General features: G+C 38.9%; 1 protein-coding gene across 3 annotated transcripts in view; it reads right to left on the bottom strand.

The window, feature by feature from the left end:
- The window catches only part of MEE44 (Nucleotidyltransferase family protein), a 265,903-nt gene that overhangs the window by 25,264 nt on the left and 214,084 nt on the right, over nucleotides 1-26,555 (bottom strand). For all 3 annotated transcript variants that reach the window (XM_089395863.1, XM_089395862.1, XM_089395861.1), the window contains 5 exons: nucleotides 19,926-19,966; nucleotides 19,746-19,823; nucleotides 19,414-19,510; nucleotides 18,845-19,016; nucleotides 18,479-18,691 (listed from right to left, as the gene is read on the bottom strand). In XM_089395863.1, the coding sequence (XP_089251989.1) occupies nucleotides 18,876-19,016; nucleotides 19,414-19,510; nucleotides 19,746-19,823; nucleotides 19,926-19,966 (357 nt within the window). In that variant the 3' untranslated portion in view covers nucleotides 18,479-18,691; nucleotides 18,845-18,875. The remainder of the gene's footprint in view (nucleotides 1-18,478; nucleotides 18,692-18,844; nucleotides 19,017-19,413; nucleotides 19,511-19,745; nucleotides 19,824-19,925; nucleotides 19,967-26,555) is intronic.

Raw genomic sequence — 26,555 nt, 5'->3', positions numbered from 1 at the left:
ACCACTGGTTCAATTTCTCAGGAAACTCCGCTCCAAAAATTGAACTGATTGGTTTCCCTTAGTATATTCTACAAGTGCCCCTCAAGCCTCCTCTTATACTTTTTCTATTGACATCTCAATGGCCGAGATTAAGTCCCTAATCAACAACTAAGATTATATCTAGCTTGATCCATGTCTTTTAGACCATTCTAACACAGATTCATATTAATACACATTAATATTTTATTTTCCCTAAGTTTAGACTTAGGGACTCCATTAAAAATATTAATTATTTTAATATCTCCTGATCTGTTTAGAATCTACCAACCCTTTCTGGGTATTGGAGATCTCATGTGCCCCAACCTCTCAACCAAATTTCGTGGCTAGAGCACATCCGATGCTACCCCAAATCAACATTCTGCACCTATCAGGAAGAGATCGTCGACATAAAGTACCAAGATGAGAGGTCTATCATTCTCAACCTTAAAATAAAGGTTCGGATCAGCTCAGCGTCATCAAATAGTTGTCGATTCTCTCATTCCAAGCTCGAGGAGCTTGCTTCAACCCATAGAGGACTTCCTTCAACCTGCATACACATGTCGGACGTTCCTAAACTTCGAAACCCTCAGATTGTTCTACATAGACTTCCTCTTTAATTGAACCATGTAAGAAGTCAGCCTTAACATCCATCTGGTGTAGATTCCATCCTTGCAAGGCAGCAAGGGCTATAATCGAACAGATGGTGGTATATTGGGCAACAGGTGCAAATATCTCATTGTAGTCCACACCTTCCTTTTGAGAGAAGCCTTGAGCAACAAATCTAGCCTTGAACTTTTCAGCACTTCCATCAGCTCCATGCTTAATCTTGTTGAGCCATTTTGAGGCGACAACGCATTTGTCCTTAGGTCTAGGGACCACATCCCAGACATCATTCTTCATAATTGACTCATACTCTTCGTTCATTGCATCCTTCCAAACTTGGTGCTTCATAGCTTCTTCAAATGTGCAAGGCTCAGATTGAAGAATGGTGCTCATTGCAGTTAGGTACCCTTGGTCCTATTTGGCTTCTTACTTTCACGAAATGTCCCCCTAGGTGCAACATGTCTCTCGGCATCTTCAAGAGTTTCCCTAAGCCATGAGGGTCTCCTTTTCGAGGAAGATGGATTATGAGGCGGTGGATCAATGGGATCCATTGGTCCTTCAGCATTGGGCACAGGCTCATCCTGTGGTTCTCCCTGCTTTCATGTATCTGCTTCTTTGTCCTTCCTTGGAAGAGGAAGGTTACTCATCTTCCCAAGGGTAGCATCCTCATCGAAGGTGACATCATGACTAATCTCCACTTCTCTTTGACTAGGCACATAGATTCTATCTGCCTTAGAAGTTTCATTGTAGCCCACAAATGTTACTTTCTTCCCAGAAGCATCCAATTTGCTTCTCTTTTCTTTCGGCACATGAAAATATAAGGAACTACCAAAAATTCTAAAGTGAGAAACATCAAGTTTCTTACTAGTGAAAACTTCTTTGGGAGTTTTGAAGTCCAACGCTTGATGAGAGCATCTATTTTGAACATCCACGACAGTGATCGCAGCTTCGGCCCATAAGAACTTCGAACGGCTTTGATCATGAAGCATGGCACGTGTGGCTTCTATGATAGAACGGTTCTTCCTTTCAGCAACACCATTTTGATCGAGAGTATATGCAGTAGTGGTCTCCCTCTTAATGCCAACTTCTCTATAATAGTTATTGAACTCATTTGATTCATATTCGGTTCCAATATCGATCCTCAATATTTTCATCTTCTTCTTGGTTTGATTTTCGACCAAAGCTTTGAGAGAACAGAACCATGAGAATACTTCGTCCTTCTTCAAGAAATATATCCAAGTCTTGCAAGAGAAATCATCCATAAAGATAGTATAATATAAATATACTCCCAATGAGTTCACATGCATCATACCAGATAGATTAGAATGAACCAATTGCAATATGTCGATAGTCTTGCTATCAGTTGAGGGGAATGGTCCCCTTGTATGCTTTCCTTCGCCACACCCCTGACAAACACCTTTATGTAATACTTAAAATTCGGGGATACCTGTCACCATCTTCCTCACATCGAGTAGGGCCTTATAATGTAGATGAGCAAACCTCCAGTGCCATAATTCAGATTGAAGTAATGTGTCGCAAGACATAGCTCCCAATGGACTTCCACCAACTTGATATAGGCTATCAACCCTGAATCGAAGTGTAAATGCATCTTTGAAATTTTTATTCCACACACGTACCTTTCCATCGATGAATGCCACCTTGAACCCGTTGTCCTCCATCGCCGAGATAGATACCAGTTTCTTCTTTAGGTCGGGTACATATAGTACTTCTTGTAGATGAATGGTGTTACCTTGATTCAATTGAAGAGTAACATTCCCAACTCCCTTCATGGGGTAGGTGGCATTGTCTCCAAGAATAATTTCCAAATTTGTATCTTTTTCAATCAGATTTGAAAGAGCTTCCATATACCCTATGAAGTGCCTTGAGGCACCACTATCAATCAACCAATTTCCCAAAGTGTCAAGAGGAGATGTAGTAAAGAGGGCAAATATAAGATAAAATATTTTTTTCTTGTTATCAACAACATTAGATTCATCATACCTGGTGTTTCTTGATCTCTTGGGAGGGTGACCATTTCCTTAACGAGGAGTGTGAGCATTCCTTTTTCCTTGGTTGTTGAATTTGCCATTCCTTGGATTGTCATTGCCCTTGAAATTGTTATTGTTGTAGTTGTCATCATCATGAGGTGTATCCCTTCTATTAGGACACTCCCTAGCATAGTGGCCAAACTTGTTGCAAATGAAGCATCTTCCCTTCCTTCCATTTTTGAAACCTGTCCTTCCTTAACATTGCTTCTTTGAACCTTCATTGTTCTTCTTTTTAGCAAGAGCGAAGAATGTAGTAGGACCATTCTTATTTGAAGGCATATCTAGTTCCTGTGAAAATTCCTGACTCTAACACATCAGAAACCCCTACTGCAATTACTGGTTTACAATCTCCTACTTATTCTTTACATTAACAAATTATTTAATTGCATAAACATCGAATAAATACTATTGCAACCTTCATAGATATACATAGCATGCACTGAAATAAACAAAAACAGTAACACAAGGGGCACCTTTATTTTTGGACAATCGTCCCTGGAAAAACCCAATTCGAGAAAACCAGTGCAGCATATAGAGGGTTTGTATTATTAAGCAGATTTCGTGAATACAACTAGGGTGCTAGAAATGGCTCACCTAATAGAGAATATCCTTGGCAGTAGTACCTCTATCCGAAGACATATATTCCAGCGAATCAGCAACGGGGTGATCAAACCCCACAACAACTTTGGTTGTTCCCTATGCTGGACAGCGAAAGCTGCTCCAAGCACTGCTCAGGAATTGTGTCACTCCTCCAACAGTTGCGTCACCCTATCCTGGCTCAGAATCTACTGATCTACTCCCAGTCTGCCCCACAGAATCTCCCCAGCGTTGCCTCTGAAGCCCTCTACGACTTCTGCATCAGCCTCTATGGCCCACTGCATCCTCTCCATCAGCTCCTAAAGCCTTTGCGTCAGCCCTTCTAGGGCCTGCGCTGTCTCTCCCAACACTTCACTGCCTCTCTGTTATGTATTCTTCAACCTCGAATGGAAATCCCTTGCTGAACTGCCCCTCACTGCAACTGATCACCAACTCACTTTCCTCAGTGAACCTCGCCACAGAAAATCAAATTCTTGATCTCTCTTGGTGTGTCTCCAACTAACCCTCAAGCCTCCTCTTATACTTTTCCTGTTGATGATTCAATGGCCGAGATTAAGTCCCTAATCAACGACTAAGATTAGAACTGGCTTGATCCTCATCACTTAGAACTTTCTCATCCATATTATATTAATACAAATTAATATTTTTATTTTCCTAAGTTTAGACTTAGGAACTTAGTAAAAATATTAATTATTTTAATATCTCTTCATCCGGGTGGAATTTCTCCAAACGATTTATGGGTCTTGGAGATCTCATGTGCCTTAGCCTCTCCACCAAATTTCATGGCTAGAGCACATCCGATGCTACCCAAAATCAACACTCCCTTTTAGAGAGGAATGTGCTCTAGCAATGCTTCACCATAGAAGCATCACACTGATCTTCAGCATCGGTCCTCTATGTTGATGCTTGCCCTGCTGCCCCACATCCACTGCACTGCTACTTCCTGTACTGTTTCCCATGACACCGCCACAACTACATCTATACTTCAGCTCCCTCCCATCATGTTGCATAATGCTTCCCATAGCATTGCCACTGCTAACTGCAACTCATTTACCAAGAAGTAACTGACTTCACCCAAATACTAACATCCTGGTCAATCTGGAAGCCTCATGATGTTGAAGCTACCTCTGCTGCTATCCTGTGCTCCCTCTGCTGCCACTGCGTTGTTGCAACCTCTTCTGTGCCTCTCGCAATGGTGCAACCTCCACTACACTGCTACATACTTCTGCACTCTAGCATTGCCTTGTCACTCCATCACACCTGCTCCACCCGACACCTATCATCATGCTACTCTCATTAAGGGCTCCCATAGTCGTATGTGATCCAAGAGTTTGGGCACCTCAAGTATCCTGCCCCCCTTTTGTAGTCCTCTCGACTACAGCTCTATATCTCCCCACCTCTTCTCTAGAGGCGCATGAGCACTCATGGCACAATTGTCATCAGTCTCGACATCCTTCTTCGACTTTGCTGGAGCAGCCTTTGAGTCAGAAGCTTCTCCCTTGCCTTTCTTTCTGGGGCACTGAGATGCATAATGTCCCAGCTCCCCACAACTGAAGCGCTTGACCTTGGAGATGTCTTTCTTCTTCCTCTTCTGAACCCCCTGCTGTCCCGCTAATGCAAGAGTTGCATCCTCCTCCTCCTCCTTGATTCAAACTCCCTTACTGCTACTCCCTGCCTTCGTCAATCTTCTAAGCTCTTCTCGTCGAAGAGCTTCCCACATCTCCTCCCAACCGGGGAGAGTTGCTCTACCCAAAATTCTTTGGACAAATGTCTCCCACTCCTCGGAGACTGCATTCAAGGTAGTCCTGACCATGAACTCTGGATCTAGTGTAGAACCCACGAAAGTAAGTTGGTCGTGAATTCCCTGCAACCTAAGAAGGAACGGATCTATCTCCTCTGCCCTCTGCATCTGATATGACCTTAGCTGATTCTCCAATAACATCTTCAGTTGTACAGAAGAGCCCTAGTATAAGGTGGCCAGGGTCTCCCACGTCTCCCTTGTTGCCTTCTCAGCAATATGTGGTATTACGTGATCCTTGACCCCGTCTAGACTCATGCATATTTCCTTCTCCTGGGCCTCCTCATACTTCTCATTTGAATCTGGGTCAACTGGGACAGCTACAATTTTCAGGGCATAGTCCTTGATGCAATATTTATCCAGGATTGCCAGGATCCTAGCCTTCCAGATGACAAAATTGGAAGCCCCGTCCAATCTGTCTTGATCCCTCAATCCGTTCACTGCCATCTCTGCTCCTCTTCTCTAGACTCCCTCTGAGTCCTGATTTCCCTCTCGAAAATCCTTTGGCCAACTGTCGAATCACTCCTCTCCAATCTTCCTTTACCGCTGCAACCCGGATCTAGATTTCTTGGCTACAAATTTGTCGAGGTAGTGCTTCCCTCTACCTTGGTTCAGTGTCCTTAGACACTATTCTACATTGACAAAAACAACATCCCACCAGCTCCTCAAATTGAAATCTGCTCAGCTCCTTTAGCCCGACAACTGAAGAATCTGAGCCCTTCTGGCTCTGCGCAATCAGAGTGAGAGTTGGATCAGCTCCTCCTGGCCACTGCGTCAATCCTTCCTGGCTCAGAAAGATGACTTGGCATTGTGTAAGCCTGATCTGCCTCCCTCTACCTCTGTGCTGGCTTGGATAGCTAACGCAGCTACTAAGTGGGCTCCTCCCAGCTACTGCATCACCTTCATCTGGCTCAGAGTGTTGACGCAGGCACTGCGTGAGCCTCTGCGTCACCTTCTCTGCACTACATCACTCCTCTTGCCTCTTCAGCTCTAGAACAACATTGTCTCTCCGGACAGTTGCTTCTCTGCTGCAAATTCTCAGATTTCTCAGCTAGTGTCTTTAGTCGCCTATGGTCTCCAATCGCTCTGATACCATGTGAAAAATCCTGAATCTAACACATTAGAAACCCCTACTACAATCACTAGTTTACAATCTCCTACTTGTTCTTTACATTAACAAGTTATTTAATTGCATAAACATCGAAGTAAACATTATTGCAACCTTCACAGATATACAAATCATGCATTGAAATAAATATAAACAATAACACAAGGGACACCGTTATTTTTGGACAATCGTCCCCGAAAAAACCCAATACAGGAAAACTGGAGCAGCATATAGAGGGTTTGTATTATTAAGCAGATTTCATGAATACAACTAGGGTGCCAGAAATGGCTCACCCAACAGAGAATATCCTCAACAGTAGTACCTCTATCCGGAGACAGATATTCCAGCAAATCAGCAACCGGATGATCAAACCCCACAGTAACTCTGGTTGTTCCCTATGCTGGACAGCGAAAGCTACTCCAAGCACTGCTCAGGAACTGTGTCACTCCTTCAGGAGCTGCATCACCCTATCTCGGCTCAGAATCTGTTGATCTGCTCCCAGTCTGCCCCACAGAATCTCCCCAGCGTTGCCTCTGAAGCCCTCTACGACTTTTGCGTCAACCTCTACGGCTTCTGCGTCAGCCTCTACGGCCCTCTGCATCCTCTGCGTCAACTCCTACAGCCTCTGCGTCAGCCCTTCTAGGGTCTGCGCTGTCTCTTCAGGCACTTCACTACCTCTCTGCTATGTATTCTTCAACCTCAGATGGAAATCCCTGGTTGAATTGCCCCTCACTGCAACTGATCACTAACTCAATTTCCTCAGCAAACCTGGCCCAGAAAATCGAATTATTGATCTCTCTTGGTGTGTCTCCAACTAACCCTCAAGCCTCCTCTTATACTTTTCCTGTTGACGATTCAACGGCCGAGATTAAGTCCCTAATCAACGACTAAGATTAGAACTGGCTTGATCCTCGTCATTTAGAACTTTCTCACCCATATTATACTAATACACATTAATAATTTTATTTTCCTAAGTTTAGACTTGGGAACTCATTAAAAATATTAATTATTTTAATATCTCTTCATCCGGGTGGAATTTCTCCAAACGATTTCTGGGTCTTGGAGATCTCATGTGCCTTAGCCTCTCCACCAAATTTCATGGCTAGAGCACATCCGATGCTAACCCAAAATCAACAGTTCCATCATACTTGCTTCTTCTTGAGAACATCTGGTCAACAATTCTTCAAAACCTAGAATTCTGTCGTTGTTAAGAATAGTGTTGTTGAACACGTGCCATTCACAAGGGAGTCCTCCAAGGGCAAGGAGAGTAAGCTCCCTATCAGCAATAGCTTCTCCAATTGAAAGAAGATCATTTTTTATCTCAGTAATCCTCATGCAATAGGATTGAATGTCTTCACCTCTTCCTTTCTTTATATCCTTCAGCTTGTTTTTGAGAAAGAGAACTTGGTTTGCGTTGCTAGATTTGAACATGCCAACCAACCTGTCATATATCTCCTTTGATGTGTTCAAATCGGAGATGTAAGCAACTAAATGCTTATGAATAGAATCCCTGATGATCTTCTTTGCTTTGACTTCACCCTTCTTGTACATTGTTTTAGCAGCAGTTGGTCCATTAGAAGGAGGTTCTGAAACCTTTCCGTACACATGGTCCATATCATCTTGCTCTTCTAAAGTCAAATCAAGAGAAATCTTCCATGCATGATAATCAGAGTTATCATGAAGCTTGTCATCAGACTTGAAGTAGGATGTGGAGGCCATTGAATCTTGTCCTTGATCAAAGGATCTTCGTGATTGATCTTCTTAGTGATTGCTCTTTTCACTCTTGCTTGGGCTTTGTCTTCACCTCAGCTCGGGTTCCATGTTAATTTTAAATAACAATGGTATATTCTATGCTTAAGAGCAATTTTACTTCTATTTTCTTATGATCCCAATATCAATATCCAGATTAGCAATCACATCAACATGACAGTAAAATGAAAATAGAACATAAACAATAACAGTAGAAGACAAGCCAAGACAAGAGGACACAAGATATGGCACCAGCTAGGGACAAACTCCAATGTGGGGAAACCCTTGATCAAGTCTTCTTATTATTCTTCAAAAGTTCAGCAAAGAGAGAGAGTACTATATGCAATATTCACTTGCCCAATCACAATGAAATCTGTCCCAACAAACAACAGCTACAAAAAGCCCTAACCAGAAAGTCAATGCTGGTAACACGATGGAATTTGACCTCCAAAACAGCTCGGTCAAACTTGGTCAACTCAACCTCCAACAGCTAGTCAAATCCGCCCAAAAACAATCTAAAAATATCCAGTCAAATCTGGTCAACAAAATTCAACACTACAGCAAACCCTTCGGCAGTCAACATTGGTCAAACAGCCTCGATTTCTATGCCCAAAAATGTTGCCTACCCCAAACATCTCCCTTACAAAAATGCAGTCAAAACAGGTCAACGCAAGTCAAAACAACCTTCCTGCAACTTCGGTCAATGTTGGTCAACACAGGGACAGAAACCCACCCTTCTTCGCACGTGTGGAGCGCTGCCTCAAAAATCTGTACCCAATCAATGAAGGAGAGAGAAGAATGTGAGTGAGTTAAGTGTCTAAATGAGGAGGCACCTTGTATTTATATGCAAACGTTGAGGATGAATAGACGTGGTTGTTGGGCTTTTGAGCCTACATTAGTTCGCTGGCCGACCTTGACAATTTGTCCATAAACAAAATAAATTCATAATTCCATTTGTACATGTCAGAATGAGATGATCTTTCGATCAATCCTACACCTCTCAGAGAGAGGAATCCAATAGCAATATCAACTGCATCATATGAGTTGTCCAAGGTGAAGTTTGGCCCTATTTGCCAAATTTAACAAACACCAAAAGGCATCCATATCCTTTCCCCTAGTAAAAAAGGGGCCAACAATCCATTTCCCTTTGTTTCAAAGGCTACCAAACCTTCTAAAGCATCATTGTAACATTGAGGGAGCTAGTGGGAGTCCCTTAGGCATCCCATCCCCCCTACCCAAGGGAATTTTTGTAGAAAATTATGTATGTATTGTATCCCAAACCAATTTGAAATTTTTGCATGGTTTAATGCCCAAAAGCCATCATTAACATATGATTGACACATACATTAATTTTGCATTTAATATGAAACATAGGACTACTCTACCACAGTTGATTACAAGAAATATTTGCAAGCACACACATAAATTTTGCACACTTATTTTTGGTTTAAGGACCTCGGAAAATCCTACAAGGGGAAAACTAGCCTTCAAGGATGATTATATTCGCTTCTTAGAAATTTCTTACAACAAGAAATTCAAACTATCTCTTCCCTTGAACAAGGTTCTCCGAGGTCCTCTTTACACTGGGTTATCGACTGATATTTTGCACACACAGTGTGCTCTCCTTCAGCTAGAATTTCGACCTCTTATCTGCTGCTTCACCACTGGAAATCGAACAACGTCGATAGTCAAATATTTGCTCTGAAACATGAGCTTGTTTATCAAAGAATACTCGCACCTATGACACAAATCTCCTTCTTGAACAATGCGATTACAACTACTTAGAACCTGGCCCGAGAACTCACTATAATCTGCTTAGAAAACTGGCCTGAGAATCTTGGGATTTGAGTGGTTGACTAAAGGAGAGTTTCTTTGTTGCTTGAATGTTGATACTAACAAGGTTCAAACCTGAAACAAGTTATTTAATCTATGAACAATTGATATTTGATTGTCACCTACGATTCGAGCTCCTTAGCTTAAACTCGGCCTCCGAGGGATTCAAACGTTGTAGACTCTTCCTTGTTCTCTGCTATAGAGTTTCTAAAGCTCTCTTCCTCCTTTTTCTCTCCTTGCTCTCTCTTCTCAATAGCTCTCATTAGATGAATGAGAGAACATTTTTCTTTTCCCTCTTTTGTCTCTCCAAAGTGAGGAGAACCCTAACCCTTAGATCTAATGGCTGAGATTAAATCTCATCAAGGGTGGAGATCATTCCCTCTCTTGACCCCCTCCTTCATGTGGTCCCCCTCATTTAATGAGCCTACCTAGAGGCTAGTACTTTTTAATGTTTTAGTACCATGGTCACTTTTTTCTCACATAAAGTGACTTTTAAAATATAAAAGTCACTTTGATAATATAAAATGTACTAAGTACTTTACACATAAAGTCACTTTTAGAAACACATGTGACTTTAATAACTTAAAGTGCATAGTACATGTCTCATAAAAAGTACTTTAGCTTCTTGATATTAATAAACTCATAATATCACTTAGACAAAAAATAATTAATGTGTCCCCCTAGGCCAAAAGGATAACTGCCTAGGAAACACCCAATTGATACCCTTATTTTCAACAATTTTGTGTTTTGTCTCATTTTCGTGGTTTCATCAATTTTGGTTAAAATTAACTTAAAGCAATAAACCTAAGCACCGCAAAAAATTCATTTCTTTGCTTAGATTTCATTTTACTCATAAAATAGATTTCCTTTTGTTTTAGATTAGATTTCCTTCTCTACAAATAAGGTAACAAATCTTTCCCACCCGAGTCCTATTATGTTCTCGACCATCGCAAGCAAAAGCTTGATCTTTCGCATGATTCAAAGAGGACTTGTTTTGTGCTGGATAGTCTAATTTAGGAAAAACCTTTTAACTTGTATTGTAAGTCTAGAAGCATTTTGTTGACTTGTGAAATCAAGAGAATGCCATGAAACTACATTTCTTTCCATTGGATCTCCAAGCGACTCTCTTGTTTTCATTCGAAGGATAAAAGCCATAAAGGAAGCAAACCATAGATTAATTCCTTTTCTTGCAATCACGTATGGATCACATATCCGTTTCTCCATTTTGCACTCACCTTAAATAATTCCAAGTGAAATTAACCATAATTTACCAACAGCACTTCTCCAAAACATTTGAGAGCATCTTCATTGGGCCACAATTACATTTGCCCAGGTTCCTATTTCAATACACAAGCATAAACTTTGGGCAGTGGTCTATCTTATTATTTCAATCTTGTCGTTTAATTATTTGCTTGTAAGTCGTATGAGTTATATGTTGTTGGTTTTGTCCACTTAGCCTTAGTTGATTTTTTAGGGACTACACCCCCCCCCCCCCGCATGGCATAGCTAGGAGTTAACCTAGACAAATCAGTCGAGATAGAGTGACAATAAAATTGACTCGAGACTCATCAACAAAGCACACCCAATGGATTGAATATTTATTCCATGTGACCTAAGGTGGGGATTAGGCGGCAACAACATGATCGAGATAACACCTTTCCTATAGAACCTAAGAGCTAAGAAACAAATAACCTTGATCGACATCTTCCCTTATTGCTTCAAAAGAAAAGTCCACCATATGGAATGATCATTAAGCAATAACTTAATCTTTATAAAGAGGTGTTCCTAAAATAGGAACTGCTCAATGGCTTCTTTGGTATTCCATATCCTTTAGACCACTAAGGAGTCGTGATCTTGACCAAAGCAATAGTAAAAAGATACTAGATGAATGAAAAACTTGGCTCATAAATTGAATATCCAAAATCAATAGGAAAGCATAAAATAATCCATATGGATTTAAAACAATGTATCGATAGATCATTATATATTTTATTAGATATCATTTTTGGGATTCAACTACGTTAAGTAAGTCATCCACGTATGACCATTTCCATGAGAGGTAGTCGTAAGTGACTAATTTCTCATGATTTGAATAGTTCACTTAGCACTCATTGCATCGGGTGATGCTCACAGGGGTGAAGAAGTGGGATTGAAACTAGTGAAATAAATCACATAGCGTCAATCATCACTTCCGGGGCTTGCACCCGGTAACCAGGACTTCCCGGGAGGTCACCCATCCCAGATCTCCTCTGGCTCAAGCGCGCTTAACTGTGGAGTTTTCCCCACAATCAAGCCCACTTAGCTTGCTACCCCATTTGCAAAACCTTAGCAAGTATTGTGCCTCATGAACCATTCAAGTAGATATCCCTTCACTCTTTTTGAATTTAAGTATAGGGGGTTTACGCAGTGCATTATATTAGATCATAGTTTTAAAAACCGGCGGAAAAAACCGGTAACCGGCCTAACCGGCCGGTTGGAGGCCTGGCCGGTCCGAACCGGCCTATCTAACCCGGTTTACACCCTCATTCGCCCAAAAAACGGCCCTAACCGGTAAAAACCGGCCGGTTTAGGGCGGAACCGGCCGGTTTATAGCTAACCGGCCGGTTTATGGACAGCATCTTTGTTACTAGGTGCGACAACATCTTTGTTAATCATAACACCCCTGAGAACCTTTGAATCTTCCAACTGGCCTCCAGGAACCTTCTCTACTTTAACATATTTCTTTATATCAACTTCATGCAACCCATTCCCAAGATCAACACCCACGGTAGTTGTTGCATCAATTGCCATATCCTGAAAATGGATGCTGTGTATTAGCAAGTCTTCCACACCATCAAACAGAACTAAATCTAAAATGTAATTTGTAAATTGTGCGAGCAAACATAGCAAGTGAAGAAATTTGAAACTTCTTTTACATATATGTCGACTAAATCTTATTTTTCTAAAAGGAAAACGAAAAGATCTTGGATTAGTGTAATGTCGAAAACTTAGTTTAACTACATAGTGAAAAATAAACTCACGACTAAGTACTCTGTTATGCCCCAACCCTTCTCAGTAATGCGTTTGTATAATAAGCATAAAGTGTGGTATAAAAGAATTCATAAAAACAAGAAAGCAACTGCATCGAACAAAGTAAAAGAGCATTGCAATGTCGAAAACTTAGTTTAACTACAAAGTGAAAAATAAACTCACGACTAAGTACTCTGTTATGCCCCAACCCTTCTCAGTAATGCGTTTGTATAATAAGCATAAAGTGTGGTATAAAAGAATTCATAAAAACAAGAAAGCAACTGCATCGAACAAAGTAAAAGAGCATTGCAATGTCGAAAACTTAGTTTAACTACAAAGTGAAAAATAAACTCACGACTAAGTACTCTGTTATGCCCCAACCCTTCTCAGTAATGCGTTTGTATAATAAGCATAAAGTGTGGTATAAAAGAATTCATAAAAACAAGAAAGCAACTGCATCGAACAAAGTAAAAGAGCATTGCAATGAACTGACTCTGTAAGCAGTTGCTCATTTCACAACTCCAAATGTATGGTTCTTAACATTTTCATAAAGCTATTTGAATATAAATGATTTTGAACAAAGATTGCAAAATTACTAAAAGGTGAAGGTTGAATGAAACATTGATCATGTGTACACTGTAGACTTGTAGTAGGCCAATGGCCTCATAGCTTGCAGCATTGTTTTTGGACTTTATAGGCCATTTAGAGCCTCATTTCTTATGTATTTTGCTATTTTGTCGATGATATGTATTGCACTCGGTGCCATTTTGATATATTCACCTTTGCATGGTATATAAATGAGCAAACTTTGCATATTTTGTCTCTATTGGCTTGGAATCATGGTTTTACATCTTAAAAATAGTTTTGTTTCATTAAAAATTAATTATTTAATGTATTTTTTAAAAACCGGTTCGTTTGGACCAAACCAGTCCCGGTTAGACCGGTTCCGGTCGGTAAACCGGTTCATTAGGTGGACCGGTCCGGTCACCGGTTCCGGTTTTAAAAACACTGTATTAGATATCATTTTTGGGATTCAACTGCGTTAAGTAAGTCATCCACGTATGACCATTTCCATGAGAGGTAGTCGTAAGTGACTAATTTCTCATAATTTGAATATTTCGCTTAGCACTCATTGCATCGGGTGATGCTCACAGGGGTGAAGAAGTGGGATTGAAACTAGTGAAATAAATCACATAGCGTCAATCATCACTTCCGGGGCTTGCACCCGATAACCAGGACTTCCTGGGAGGTCCCCATCCCAAATCTCCTCTGGCTCAAGCGCACTTAACTGTGGAGTTTTCCCCAGGACTTCCCGGGAGGTCACCCATCCCTTATCTCCTTGAGCAGAGTTTTCCCCAGCACTTCCCGGGAGGTCACCCATCCCAGATCTCCGTGGGATGGGTGACCTCCCGGGAAGTCTTGGTTACCGGGTGCAAGCCCCAGAAGTGATGATTGACGCTATGTGATTTATTTCACTAGTTTCAAACCCACTTCTTCACCCCTGTGAGCATCACCCGATGCAATGAGTGCTAAGTGAACTATTCAAATCATGAGAAATTAGTCACTTACGACTACCTCTCATGGAAATGGTCATACGTGGATGACTTACTTAACGCAGTTGAATCCCAAAAATGATATCTAATATAATGCACTGCGTAAACCCCCTATACTTAAATTCAAAAAGATGAAGGGATCTCTACTTGAATGGTTCATGAGGCACAATACTTGCTAAGGTTTTGCAAATGGGGTAGCAAGCTAAGTGGGCTTGATTGTGGGGAAAACTCCACAGTTAAGCGCGCTTGAGCCAGAGGAGATTTGGGATGGGTGACCTCCCGGGAATTCCTGGTTACCGGGTGCAAGCCTCGGAAGTGATGATTGACGCTATGTGATTTATTTCACTAGTTTCAATCCCACTTCTTCACCCCTGTGAGCATCACCCGATGCAATGAGTGCTAAGTGAACTATTCAAATCATGAGAAATTAGTCACTTACGACTACCTCTCATGGAAATGGTCATACGTGGATGACTTACTTAACGCAGTTGAATCCCAAAAATGATATCTAATATAATGCACTGCGTAAACCCCCTATACATATATATTTTATGTTTATACATTGGAGTGGTATGACCTTGCCAAGACATTTATCCCATAGGGGCACCAAGAGAATTCCAATTCCTTGTCACTTATCCATGGCTTGAATCACCCATTTGGAACAAAAGGTTTGGGCTTCTGTGAGGACCTTAAATATACTTGGTGCCCACCAATTCCAAATCATGTTCAAGTTTGTTCCTGAAAGGAAACCTATACTTTAACTTATTGCAAACACAATATATTGAGCTCGTTGAAGCAAGTTTGAAACCAACAGACTGTGTCTTTTGCCAAGGTTGAACTAGTGTTGAATGTTCCATGAGGAAACTTTCAAAGCAAACTACGAGTGATGTCCAAGTTGATGGCTCTTAACCTCTTCGAAAGATCATCAACTATTTCCTTCATTAGGGGGTAGAACAAGCGGTGAAGAGCAAGCTTTACAACCACCACCTTGCAAGTAAGGCACATTGTAGAGAAAACCACAACTTTATAGAAAAATAACCTGAGATACCAAAGCCACTTACTATTAATGCTTGTTAGGAAGAGCATTCAAAGTACCATTTGGCTTGTTAAGTTTTTATTCTAGTTACCACTACAAAAGAATTAGATCCATCTGCCATCAAAATCATTTATGGCCTAAGAACTAGCTTGAGCATGATTAGCTTCAAGCCCTCAACAATAAGAGCTACCCCAGTTTGGCTTGGACCATCAATGGGCAATCACAAATTTTGTGATACAAAATTTGGTAGCAGGAATATATTGTAGATAGGTAGATATAATTGACAAATTGCTTCAACATTTTGTCCTCGAGTCGTATAGAACACCCAAAAAAAAAGTCCCCTAAGTCTTTGGACAACTTGGCTAGAAAGCAAACCCTCCTCTAGGTCCTAGGGTTGAAAAGTTGTGAAGGTTCATTATATATAAACCAATAGGCCAATGCAAAGATGCACTCAATGAAAGACCAGCATTGCAATCTAAGGCCAAGAAACTCTACCTACTTCAGAAGGGACAACTAATCCATTTAATTTCCCTAGAAGTTTTCATCCCATTAGAAAAACACTACTAAGGTATCCTTGAAAACCTAACGGTTTTGGGTAAGGACTTCATTGACATGGGCTTCTTTAGCAAATTGAAATAGTAAAAAGCCTTTGGTCAAATTTTGGTATCGAGAAAACTTCACCTATGCGCTTCACAAACCTCAACCTAATTCTTAATGATAGACTTAACTGAGGCCAAACCCACAAAATATATGAACAAGTTTCGTTCCTTGGAAGAAACACATACTTTATCAGCATACTCAAATAGGTGTCAATTAGGATTTTCTTGAGATTAGAGCTACAATGTGGTATACCTTTGGAACTAACTTCCTCAAGGCCTTCTGTTGTACACCATTATTGTTACCGAGCACTAGGGGTTCCACTACAAATGCCTACAATAGTCAAGTACCAGATCTACTATCAAAGAAAGGGGAAAAGGTGCTTAAGCCATCTAAGGCTCCTTGAAATACTTGTGGTAAAATCTATAGCTAATTATGGCCATTTTGGGTGATCATGATGATGATCATATTCATGCAACAACAACACATTTCAAAATGTGGGAGCTTTCCCTTTATCCTCACAACATCCAGCATTGTGTGGTGCCATGTACCTACTAGTCGTGTTCCACGACCACTTCCAGCTACTCCTATTACTCTTATTCATAGATCACGAGAAGAGAAAATGGCAAGCTCATAAACTCTTCTTAAGGAAGGAGATATTTCGGCTAAAGGAGAATCTAACGGATTAGGTGTCCAATAGTTTTATATTAATATTATTTACATTATCATTTATAATTATTATATACTCTATATTTACAAAATTTAATGTTATAAGTTCTTATATAATATTATATGTGTGTAATATATTAAAATTTTATATTTTTAAAATTTTTATTTGTGTTTTATTTTTACAAATTATAAATATTTTGATTGGCTAGAACTTCTCTTCATCAAAAGTAAGGGAATAGGTAGGTATATGATAGGGTTGGAAGTCTGCACCTTTATGTGCCACCAAGTGGGTTATTACAGGTGGCCAGACTTTGTCTACACATAATGATGTAGCTAGTTGTTGAGTCTTAATCAAAGAGGTTAGGCTAGTAGCCATGAGTATTGTAGCCTTTTTCCTGCTTTGGAATATATATATATATATATATACCTGCTGGTCCTCCATCATATCTAGATCGTACAAATCCATATCAGGATCCACATCTGCATCCACATTGGTATCCGAATCCTCATAACTCAGTTGATGATTGATCATTTGATGATAATATTATAAATACTGGTATATATATATACTAGTATTTATAATATATATATAAAATATAAATATATATATATATATATTAATAAATATATATTATAATATATATATATATTATAATATATATACTAGTATATATATTATAATATATATACTAGTATATATATTTATAATATTTATACTAGTATATATATATATATAGATATATATATACCTGCTGTTCCTCCATCATATCTAGATCGTACAAATCCATATCAGGATCCACATCTGCATCCACATTGGTATCCGAATCTTCATAACTCAGTTGATGATTGATCATTTGATGATAATATTATAAATACTAAATGATTGATGTTTTAATCAACACCATTAACCCAGTAGTTAAATCTATGTTTTCATGTTTTCTGCAGTAAATTCAGCATTATGCTTGCTTTTTTGAATTTATATATATATATATAAACTCCCGGAATCATCCATTCCATGACTCTTTTTGGAATTGTGGTTCCTACTTTTGCTCCTTGCTCCCAACAGTGTAGTTTCTGGTGCTTTTCAAAAAAATAAACATGCATGGCGCTTCTCCAAATATAGGCATGCCCACTAATGGCACAATTTGAAAATAAAAGTGCCTAAAGTTCCCAATATGTTAAAAAAAACAAACCAACCTTGTGTATGCAACTGGCACCATTGACCAACTGCCTGTAGTCAACTGGCACCATGGATGCACTGGAAAACCTATTCCAGGTGCTGGGATGATGACAACAGGAACTCCATGTCCCTATGAAGTAGGCATGTGTAGGATTGTTCCTCATACAAACCATTCACCTCTAGTTTCAGTTTCATTATGTTTGTATATTGCATAAGATCATGAATTTGACAAAAAGTAATTGACCGCTTAGAATTGGCAGACAGGTAGAAGAATTGCAGTATGAGCTAAATTATGAGGTCTAAATATTTCAGTGTCACATTGACACTGGCTTTCAAGGGCATGCCTTGTGAATGAAAGACTCGAACTTTGTTAGCTTAAGGAGGCACACAGAATTTTTCCAAAGGGAAGAGAACATATGCCAAGTGTTCAGTACCCTATGCTTTCTGTACATATTGATCATCTTGACCTTGCTTCCAATTGATCTGACTTGACAGAATTTATGAGTTACTTTACAGGCTTGAATTCTATCCTTCTTCCAAAGCATCGGGAGCATGTGGGAACATAATCATATACCATCTGCTGTTTCATGACATATCTTAAGTGTTTTCTATATTTCAATTTCCAACACCTGAATATAATAGGCTATAGCCAGAATTTGAGGATCCGTTTCTTCACATACCTTTGCAACCCTGTTTGTTCAACCTTTCGCAGTACATTCGTCCACTGCAAGAAATCAGTCCAGGAACCTCTCATATACTTGATAGTGTTTGTGCTTCCATATTTGTCTGGGAGGAAGGGAAGTCTTAAGGGCACTCCATCGGCATTGACTTCAGAGGTTTGACATAAGATACTGAATTTGATACTGAACCCCTTGCATGTATCTATGGACTTCCTGCAAAACATTTAATACAGTCTAGATTGGAATTGATCAACCAACTCAATGCATCTATTATATTTCCTTATTCATAGCAGAAATATTGCTTAAATAGCACAACAGTTCAGAGGAATTCTCTTATATTACTAGTAGCAAAACACTAAAGCATACCTTGCAAAAGCGCATCATCAAATATCAGATATCATTTTTTTTTGTTACACAGATCAGCAATGCTCGGGATAATATTTGGAAGAATTCTACCACTCTCAAATTCATTTAGATCTTTGGCATCTGACAGCCGGCCAAGTTCCTTTTCTAAGGTAGAGTGAGCATCTGCAAATGCCTGCCAGACAAAATGATGATCAAAAACTAGTTGCAGGTCTGCAGCCTAAATTCCTCCCTCTACAATGCAGATTCATAAGGTATAGTGTGACTATATCTTAATTAGATAAACTATTTATGCAAAACTAACCACAACAGATGTGCCTATCCTATATGTGCCATATCTCATACAGCAAAACAAATGCACATTTGGCTCTCATACAGTAAACAACATGTCTATATTATTTAAGAAGATTATCACAACAGAAATTATTGCTCTAATGCTTTAGTGGATTTTGTATTCACAAATTACCAAGCCAGAAAAATTATGGTCTGCTTCACATACTGACTTAAAAATATCAAAAAGTAGTTGCAGAATTTTTACAGAGAATGGCATTGTTATTTTAGATGAAACAAACCTTAACACATTGATGTATGCGAAAGCAATTGCGCCCAACATTATTTACAGGATGTAGAGGGTCGTCTATAGGATCATCAATATACAGTGGATCAATACTGAAACAGGAAAATTAAATAGCATTAGATAAATACTTGATTAGGTGAATAGTAACCACATAACGTTAGCAATCTTTATTAGTAAACTGAACAATCAAAGTGTGACCAAAGTCTTTCAAATCAGTGTTCCAATAATAAAACATGAAATAGGGCAACTTATTTCTCTAATATTACCAGACAGAATACTACAGTAATTTCACAAGCATGGCAACCATAAGCTAGGATCTTTCATTACCTCTGTCCACGACCTCGATTAACATACATCCCACTCCCATATATTGAAACACGCATTTGACGGGGGTCAAACACACATCTGCAAGGACAATCATCAGATGATGTACAGCTATATATGACATGAGCTTAATCAAATGCATGTAGTAAAAGGGAAATAATCTTCAACTAGTTTAAATCTTACCCAAAAAAGTAAAGAAAATCCATCATCAAGCTCCCTAAGTTCTGGACACAGCAAAAATATCAAAGATGCTCAATAATAATTTTTGAAACTATGAATAAAATTATTTGTCACTGCCAAAAAATTTAAAGATATCAGAAAGAAGCACATAATCTAGTTATTAATGAATGCAGCTAAAACAGACACAAGTCTTACCTTAAAGTTCTCAAGAAATGCATTGCGGCAGTTTAAGCTTAAAAATGTGCAACTGTATTGCTCAAGAAATCAGGCAGTGAGAAAGGGATTTAAGACAAGGAAACAATGCTCGGTTAGCCAAAATGTATTGGGAATGATACAGAGGTTTACAAAACATGTGCCACGGATACAATGTTCAAAAGGCCCTAGAGCAATACCCATGATAGCATGTAAATAAACATATTTGTTGGAATAAAATTGGCTGAACTGGCCAAAAAATCAGAATTTAAAGGACTAATAAATTATACATCTTTGTTACCCAAAATGGTTCCATGGGGCTGCTCACCCCTGGCAAACATATTGGAGATGTACCCATTTTGAAACATCCCCAGAAACCCTTGCCACGAAAAAAGGAACTTTTGAAAGATGTTTTTCAGGGCGTTTTCTGTATATTTTGCTATCAACCCTATTTCCTCTCTCTTCATCCTTTCTGGTCCATCGGGGGTCCTATGCAACCCACCAATAAAGTAAAGATAAAAGAAGGAAACAAAAGCCCAAGGAAACCAATACTGCACTCTGCCATCTAGTAACTTGTCTCATTTCCCATCATTCCAACCATCTCATCTTGTGTGTCCATTATCATATGCCCTGTATTCAGCGTTCAATTCTATAATCAATGTCTGCCCGCATCCAACTTGATCCTTCAACCAGACAAGTGTATATTTGTATATCCTATAGCTGCTGACACATTGGATTATTTGTTCTAACCGGCTCAGATGCAAGGAAGAATTTGTGGTATTTCTCTACTACATGAGTCTGAAATCATTAATAATGATTTTACTGATGATTCTCTTATCTTATTTTGGGTAGACCAGATATCGATGGAGGCTACAATGGTTAGTGAGCAAAACACTGAATATTAGTTGGTAACTTGGTTGGGATTGATGACCCCTCGCATTGGATCCCAGAGGAATTGGATCAACCCTAGGCTAATTGGCCAGTACCTAGGGATCCATTTGATACAGGATTTTCAGTCATGGATATGTGGGATTAGTGTTGATTCTGAAAGATGTAACTATGATCGGTCTTCATAATGTAAATTTTCATGATTAATAAATTGATTATCTTTACTAGCATGCTCTTTTTCATGCTAATATTTGTTTATTTTTGAAGCACGGGTTTCATGCTCAAGTAAAATTATTATTTTATTCAAGCATGTTCTTCATGCTCATTATTATTCGTACTGGTCAAAGTTGAAGGCCTATTCATAGCCTAGAAGAAGAATTTTCGAAAGATGTAGTTTCGGTCAAATTCACCTCAAGAAGCCAAGTCAGCCATGCCTGTCAAGTCAGCCCTGCCCAGGAAGAGACGCCTATTCGACTCCCTCTGGACAAGTATAAATAGAGGTCAAGCTGAGCTCATTTGGAGACAAGAATTCATATCATCTCATCATCTATCATTCTGCAGTAGAGCGAAAAAGAGAGTGAAGTCAAGGAGAGAAAGGGGAGGCCAAAATCTGATCTTTCTAAGGCTCACATGTGTGAAGGAGAAGGCTTTCTTGAGCTCGCACATGTGGAAATTCTGCTAGGACAAGTCTCTTGTTGAAGTTTGTTCTTGTTGTTGTACTTGTTGCTGGAAGGATATTTTGAAGGAGGTCTTGACATGGCATCATGAAGGTCGGAGACTTGTCTTGGTCTTGGGTCTTGGATGTCTCACTTTGATCTGAGTCTATAAGAAGAAGATTTTCTTGGGTTTTCCCCATTGTGGAGTTTTTCCTTGGCTTGGAGCCTACATCTTTGTGTTATGTCTCTTGTGATCTTCATGTTTTGTATATTTTGATAATTGCTTGATGAAGAGAACACAATAAAAGTAATAAGAAGCCAACAAACATTCACAAGTAATTATCAAGTACGAGAAATCAACCCTAATCAACAAGCATCTTGATTTCTCAACATGGTATCAGAGCAAAGTTGAAGGGAAGACAGTCTGAAGGTCACAAATTGTTGGCATTTTGCTTGAAGACACTCTTGCAGCAAATATCTCTCTTTCCATCAAAAGGAAGAAATGCTTGAAGATTATTTTCATAACAGCCATCACTCTTTTGAGTACGTCGTTGAAGGCTCTTGAAATTATTATAAGAAAGCTCTTGTTCAGGTCATTTCATCCAATCTACATGTCTGTGTTAAGGCTACTTCAGGAAAATCTGAAGTCTACAGCATCCAATCAGGGGGATCTGAAAACTTATATTTATTATCCATCTATTCTATGTTTGGAATCCAAGCTCAAGAAAAGGAGTGTGTAGATCTGTAATATACTCTTTATTCAAGTTCTATAAATTTGTGAAAGGTCATTATATGTGAAGTCTCTATAGCATTGAGACATGCGAAGAAACTGTGGTAACCCTAGACAGAGGACAAAGTTTGAGATTTGAAGATCCGAACTTGTGGTAGCAGTTGTACCCTGTGGTGATCTGAATTGTATGTGATAAACAAGAGATCCACATCTGATCTAAAAAACACTAAGGTTGTGGTATATAAGGTCTTCATTAATCCAAAAGGCCAAGACTAGGATGAACAAGAGGTATCTGAACCCTCTATGAGACATCCAAACATTCTACTAAAGACACCCGAGCCATCTAAGATAGTGACAACATTCTCTGTGGAGAGACACTATAATGCAAGTCACAAGAGATGCAAGCATTCATAATGATATCAAACAACTACATTTACTACACAAAACATGCAAGCCTTCTACAGCACCATTGTTTACAATGTTCTTTGTGATTTGTGGAGGAAGATGAAGAGTACCCAGTAAGGCTTGAAGCCTCTATCCTACCTCGCTCTTGCCCTAAGTTGAAGAACATTTAAGATTGTCTAGCAACTAATATAAGCGAAGTTTTGAAACTTCTTCTCTGTACTAAGACATCTGGAGCCTACTGTAGCAACACATCCTTGAAGATTCAAGGCATCTATCATTTATACAAGATCTGAAGGCATCGAAAATTTTGAATCATTTAAAGAAATCTGAGTTCAGTAAGGGATGTGCTTCTCCATGACAGTTTACTATGAGGATATAAGACGTGAACCATACTTTCGAAACCTCCTCCTATACATAAAGAAAGGAAGTGATACAAATTCTTGTAAGTTCCAGCGATATAGCTTCCTATACTAAAAGCATGCTTTTCATGGCACCTATACTTTTGTGACGTGACAAACTATATGTATGGACAAGTTCATGTTGACAAAATTCACCGTGGCAACAACATGTTTTCCTATAAAATCTGATATACCTCTGGCATATCCGAGTGGACGTGATATCTAAAAGAATTGAATTATGACATCTTAAGATCGGATAGTACACTCTCTTGAAGAGCGAATCCCTCCAAGGTTCATCTTTATGATTCATATCAACGTATGAAGATAGACAGTAAAAGATAGCAGCATCTCTAATACACGAAACAATGAAGGAATACAATGAGAATATATTTAAGGATCATCCTTATGATACGAATGTATGAGGCAGCATAAAAGGAGGTCTGACTACAAACCATCCATTCTGAAGATTGTGATAATACATCTAAAGGCATATGAAGCTCTTCTCTGTCACACCATTATATATAGCAACTACGCCATCAAAACCTATACTTGGAAGGAGGAGGAAGTGTAACATGAAGCCGACCTGTCTATGACGCTTGAAAGGAACCAAGACAAAGCAAGCAGCCCAAAGAAATTTATGATCAAAAGGATTAAGAAGGAAAATGATAAGTCAAACATATTTGGACTAGATCCCTATGATAAAAACACTACAAGGATGAACAAGTAATAGAGGTACATATAATCTTTGCAATGACCTTTGCCAACTATATTATATATAATGTTAAGTTTTTGAGGTCATGGATAGGCTAACAACTAAGCTGCAGGAAACGCTGGCAGGGGAGGAGTTTTCATACAAAAACAGAAAAGAAACGCAGAAACACGTACGGTACGGCCCAAAAACACGTTTCTGGCCGTACTGGCACGTTTCTCGAGGTGGAAATGTGGCCAGTACGGCCGAAAACGCGTTTCGGGGCCATACGACGTCGTCTCCACATGCAACTTGACTTATTTATTTATTTTTTTAATTAATTTGTCTTCTAATTTTTAATTAAGTTTTTCTAATGCCTTCTAGTTGCTTCTAGATATGCCTATCTAAAGTTATAAAAGTGAACTTTTGCCCTAGTTGATATGCAGTTCATCAGGAAGTTTGAGGCATATGCAATTCATGGTAATGTTAAATTCTTAAAGTAAATTTTTCATTTTCATCCTTTTACTTAAATTTTTAACATTACCATGAAAGTGGTTTCGCCCTCATTGGATTTCATATGGAGAAAGTAGATATTTAGATCTCACTCAAAATCCAACAGACTTATCTGTTTTCCAGGATTTCAGGATTGGGGGGATTGCAATGTTTCCATTGGATTTTATCATGTACTAGGGTATGGAACTTGTATTTAATCAAGAGAACCAAGCCCTCTATGCAGGGGACACTCCCAATAATCAAGAGCATATAGGGTACTAGGGTATGAAACTTGTATTTAATCAAGAGCGCTAAGGTCGTTCGACTATGTAGGAGGAGACTCCCAATCAAGCACGAGACAAGAAATTAGAAATTTCTCGTAACTGATTTTGGATATTTCTATTTTCATTATGTGATCATTCATGAGTAAATGTGATGTAAATTTAGAGACTTATAGTTTATGCATTGACAATTGACAATTTTATCATAATGTAATAAATTAGAATATATCATATATGCTTTATGATTGCACATATTTCTTAAATGTCCTAATATATAAATATATATATATATATATATATATATTCGCATTTCCCCATTTCCAAAATTCGGGGGGGTCACGTTTCGTACCCATGCCTGTTTCAGAAACTCGTACCCGTTTCCTCATTTCGTGCAACCTTGGCTAATAATCCTATAGACATAAAAGTGTTAGAAAAGTGATCAGAGTAGACATATGAGATATTGTTGATATGTTAGCACACCAAGTATCTCGTCGCATATGAAGACTAGGTCTTGTAATAAAGAAATGAAATGGATAAAAGGCCTGTCAACAGTATCATTAGGGTTTTGTAGCTAACCCATTAGTATGCTCGTAAAATTTTGCAATTATTGAATGGCAAACCTTGATGACTATGGAGAATCTAGGGTTTGTAAACTAGCAAAGATTTGATTTAGGAAACCCTAACTAATTGTTTCTATTCTAAAAAGAAACCCTAGCTCTTGATATTGACAAGCATGACATTAATGATGAAAAGATCTAAGATTAAGAGGGAGTTGACTCTCCTCAAAAGAACAAGTATTTTATACCTACTTTCTTTAATTATCTTTGTTTTGTCTATGCACCTTGTTTTTTGTTCTTTCATAATCTTCTAACAAAGGTTGCAAGCTAAGTCACAGGACACGTCCCTCAGGGTCTCGTGTCCTGTATTTCACGTGTCAGACACGAAAACCGCCTTAAAACGTGTCGAAAACATTTTTCTTCGTGTCCTCCAATCGAAACACGTGTTTTGGACGTGTCGAAAACATGCCCTAACGTTTTTGGTTCTTAGGACACGTGTCCCAAGAAAAGTGACATTTAAAACCTGTAACATGGTTTATTTTTTGTCATTTTTCACCACCGAAGTTGAGTTTGCTCGTCGTTGGAATCCAATTTTTTGTGCAATGTGATGAATTCCATCAGCTTCGAGTGCAATGCTCACAACTTCACATCGACCTGGACCTGGAGATGTAGGAGACAAGCATTCGCATGCTTTGTTCAGAGTTTGGAGCACTTAAATTTCTTGTAAGTTGTGTTATAGCCTACGGAACTTAACTTAATTATACACGAGTGACCACGTATAGATCGTGTGTTGAAATAAAAATCTCAGCTCCTCGTCATGTGCTCATTGCTCACTACACCTTCGAGGTCTAAAGGGAGGGAAAGCTCGATTAACACTCTGGTCAACAATGAAGTTTGAACACATATAAATTTATAGCTCATAAACTACCTTATGTGAAGTTTGAACATGATCAAACTTGTTTGAAGTTAATAACAAAAATTATAACATGAACAATGAACATTGAACTGTGAACATCATTGATGTAGTAAATTAATAAACTAACTAGTAAATTACTAAATAGTAAATAGTGTATACTAAATACTAAATAGATATCATCATGATTCATATCTATATGGATCAAGCACTATATTTCAGTATTTTTTAATATATATATATAGCGTGTCCCACGTGTCCTGTTTCCGGGGTTGCTGCATTTCGTATCGAATACTCGCATTTACGTGTCCTCTGTGTCTCGTGTCCTCGTGTCATGTGACTCAGGTTGCAAGTCAAGACATGATCTATCTAAGCTTGACTAATAGATGGAAGAACTGAAAGAACGTAGCAAAGCACATAGACAAGAAGAAAG

The sequence above is a fragment of the Pinus tabuliformis genome, chromosome 1_2, assembly GCF_031772625.1.
Source record: "Pinus tabuliformis cultivar Carrire ecotype Pingquan chromosome 1_2, CPIR1, whole genome shotgun sequence".
NCBI classification, from domain to species: domain Eukaryota; kingdom Viridiplantae; phylum Streptophyta; class Pinopsida; order Pinales; family Pinaceae; genus Pinus; species Pinus tabuliformis.
Note: the sequence above shows the minus strand (reverse complement) of the source record. Positions and strands in the feature narration are given on the sequence as shown.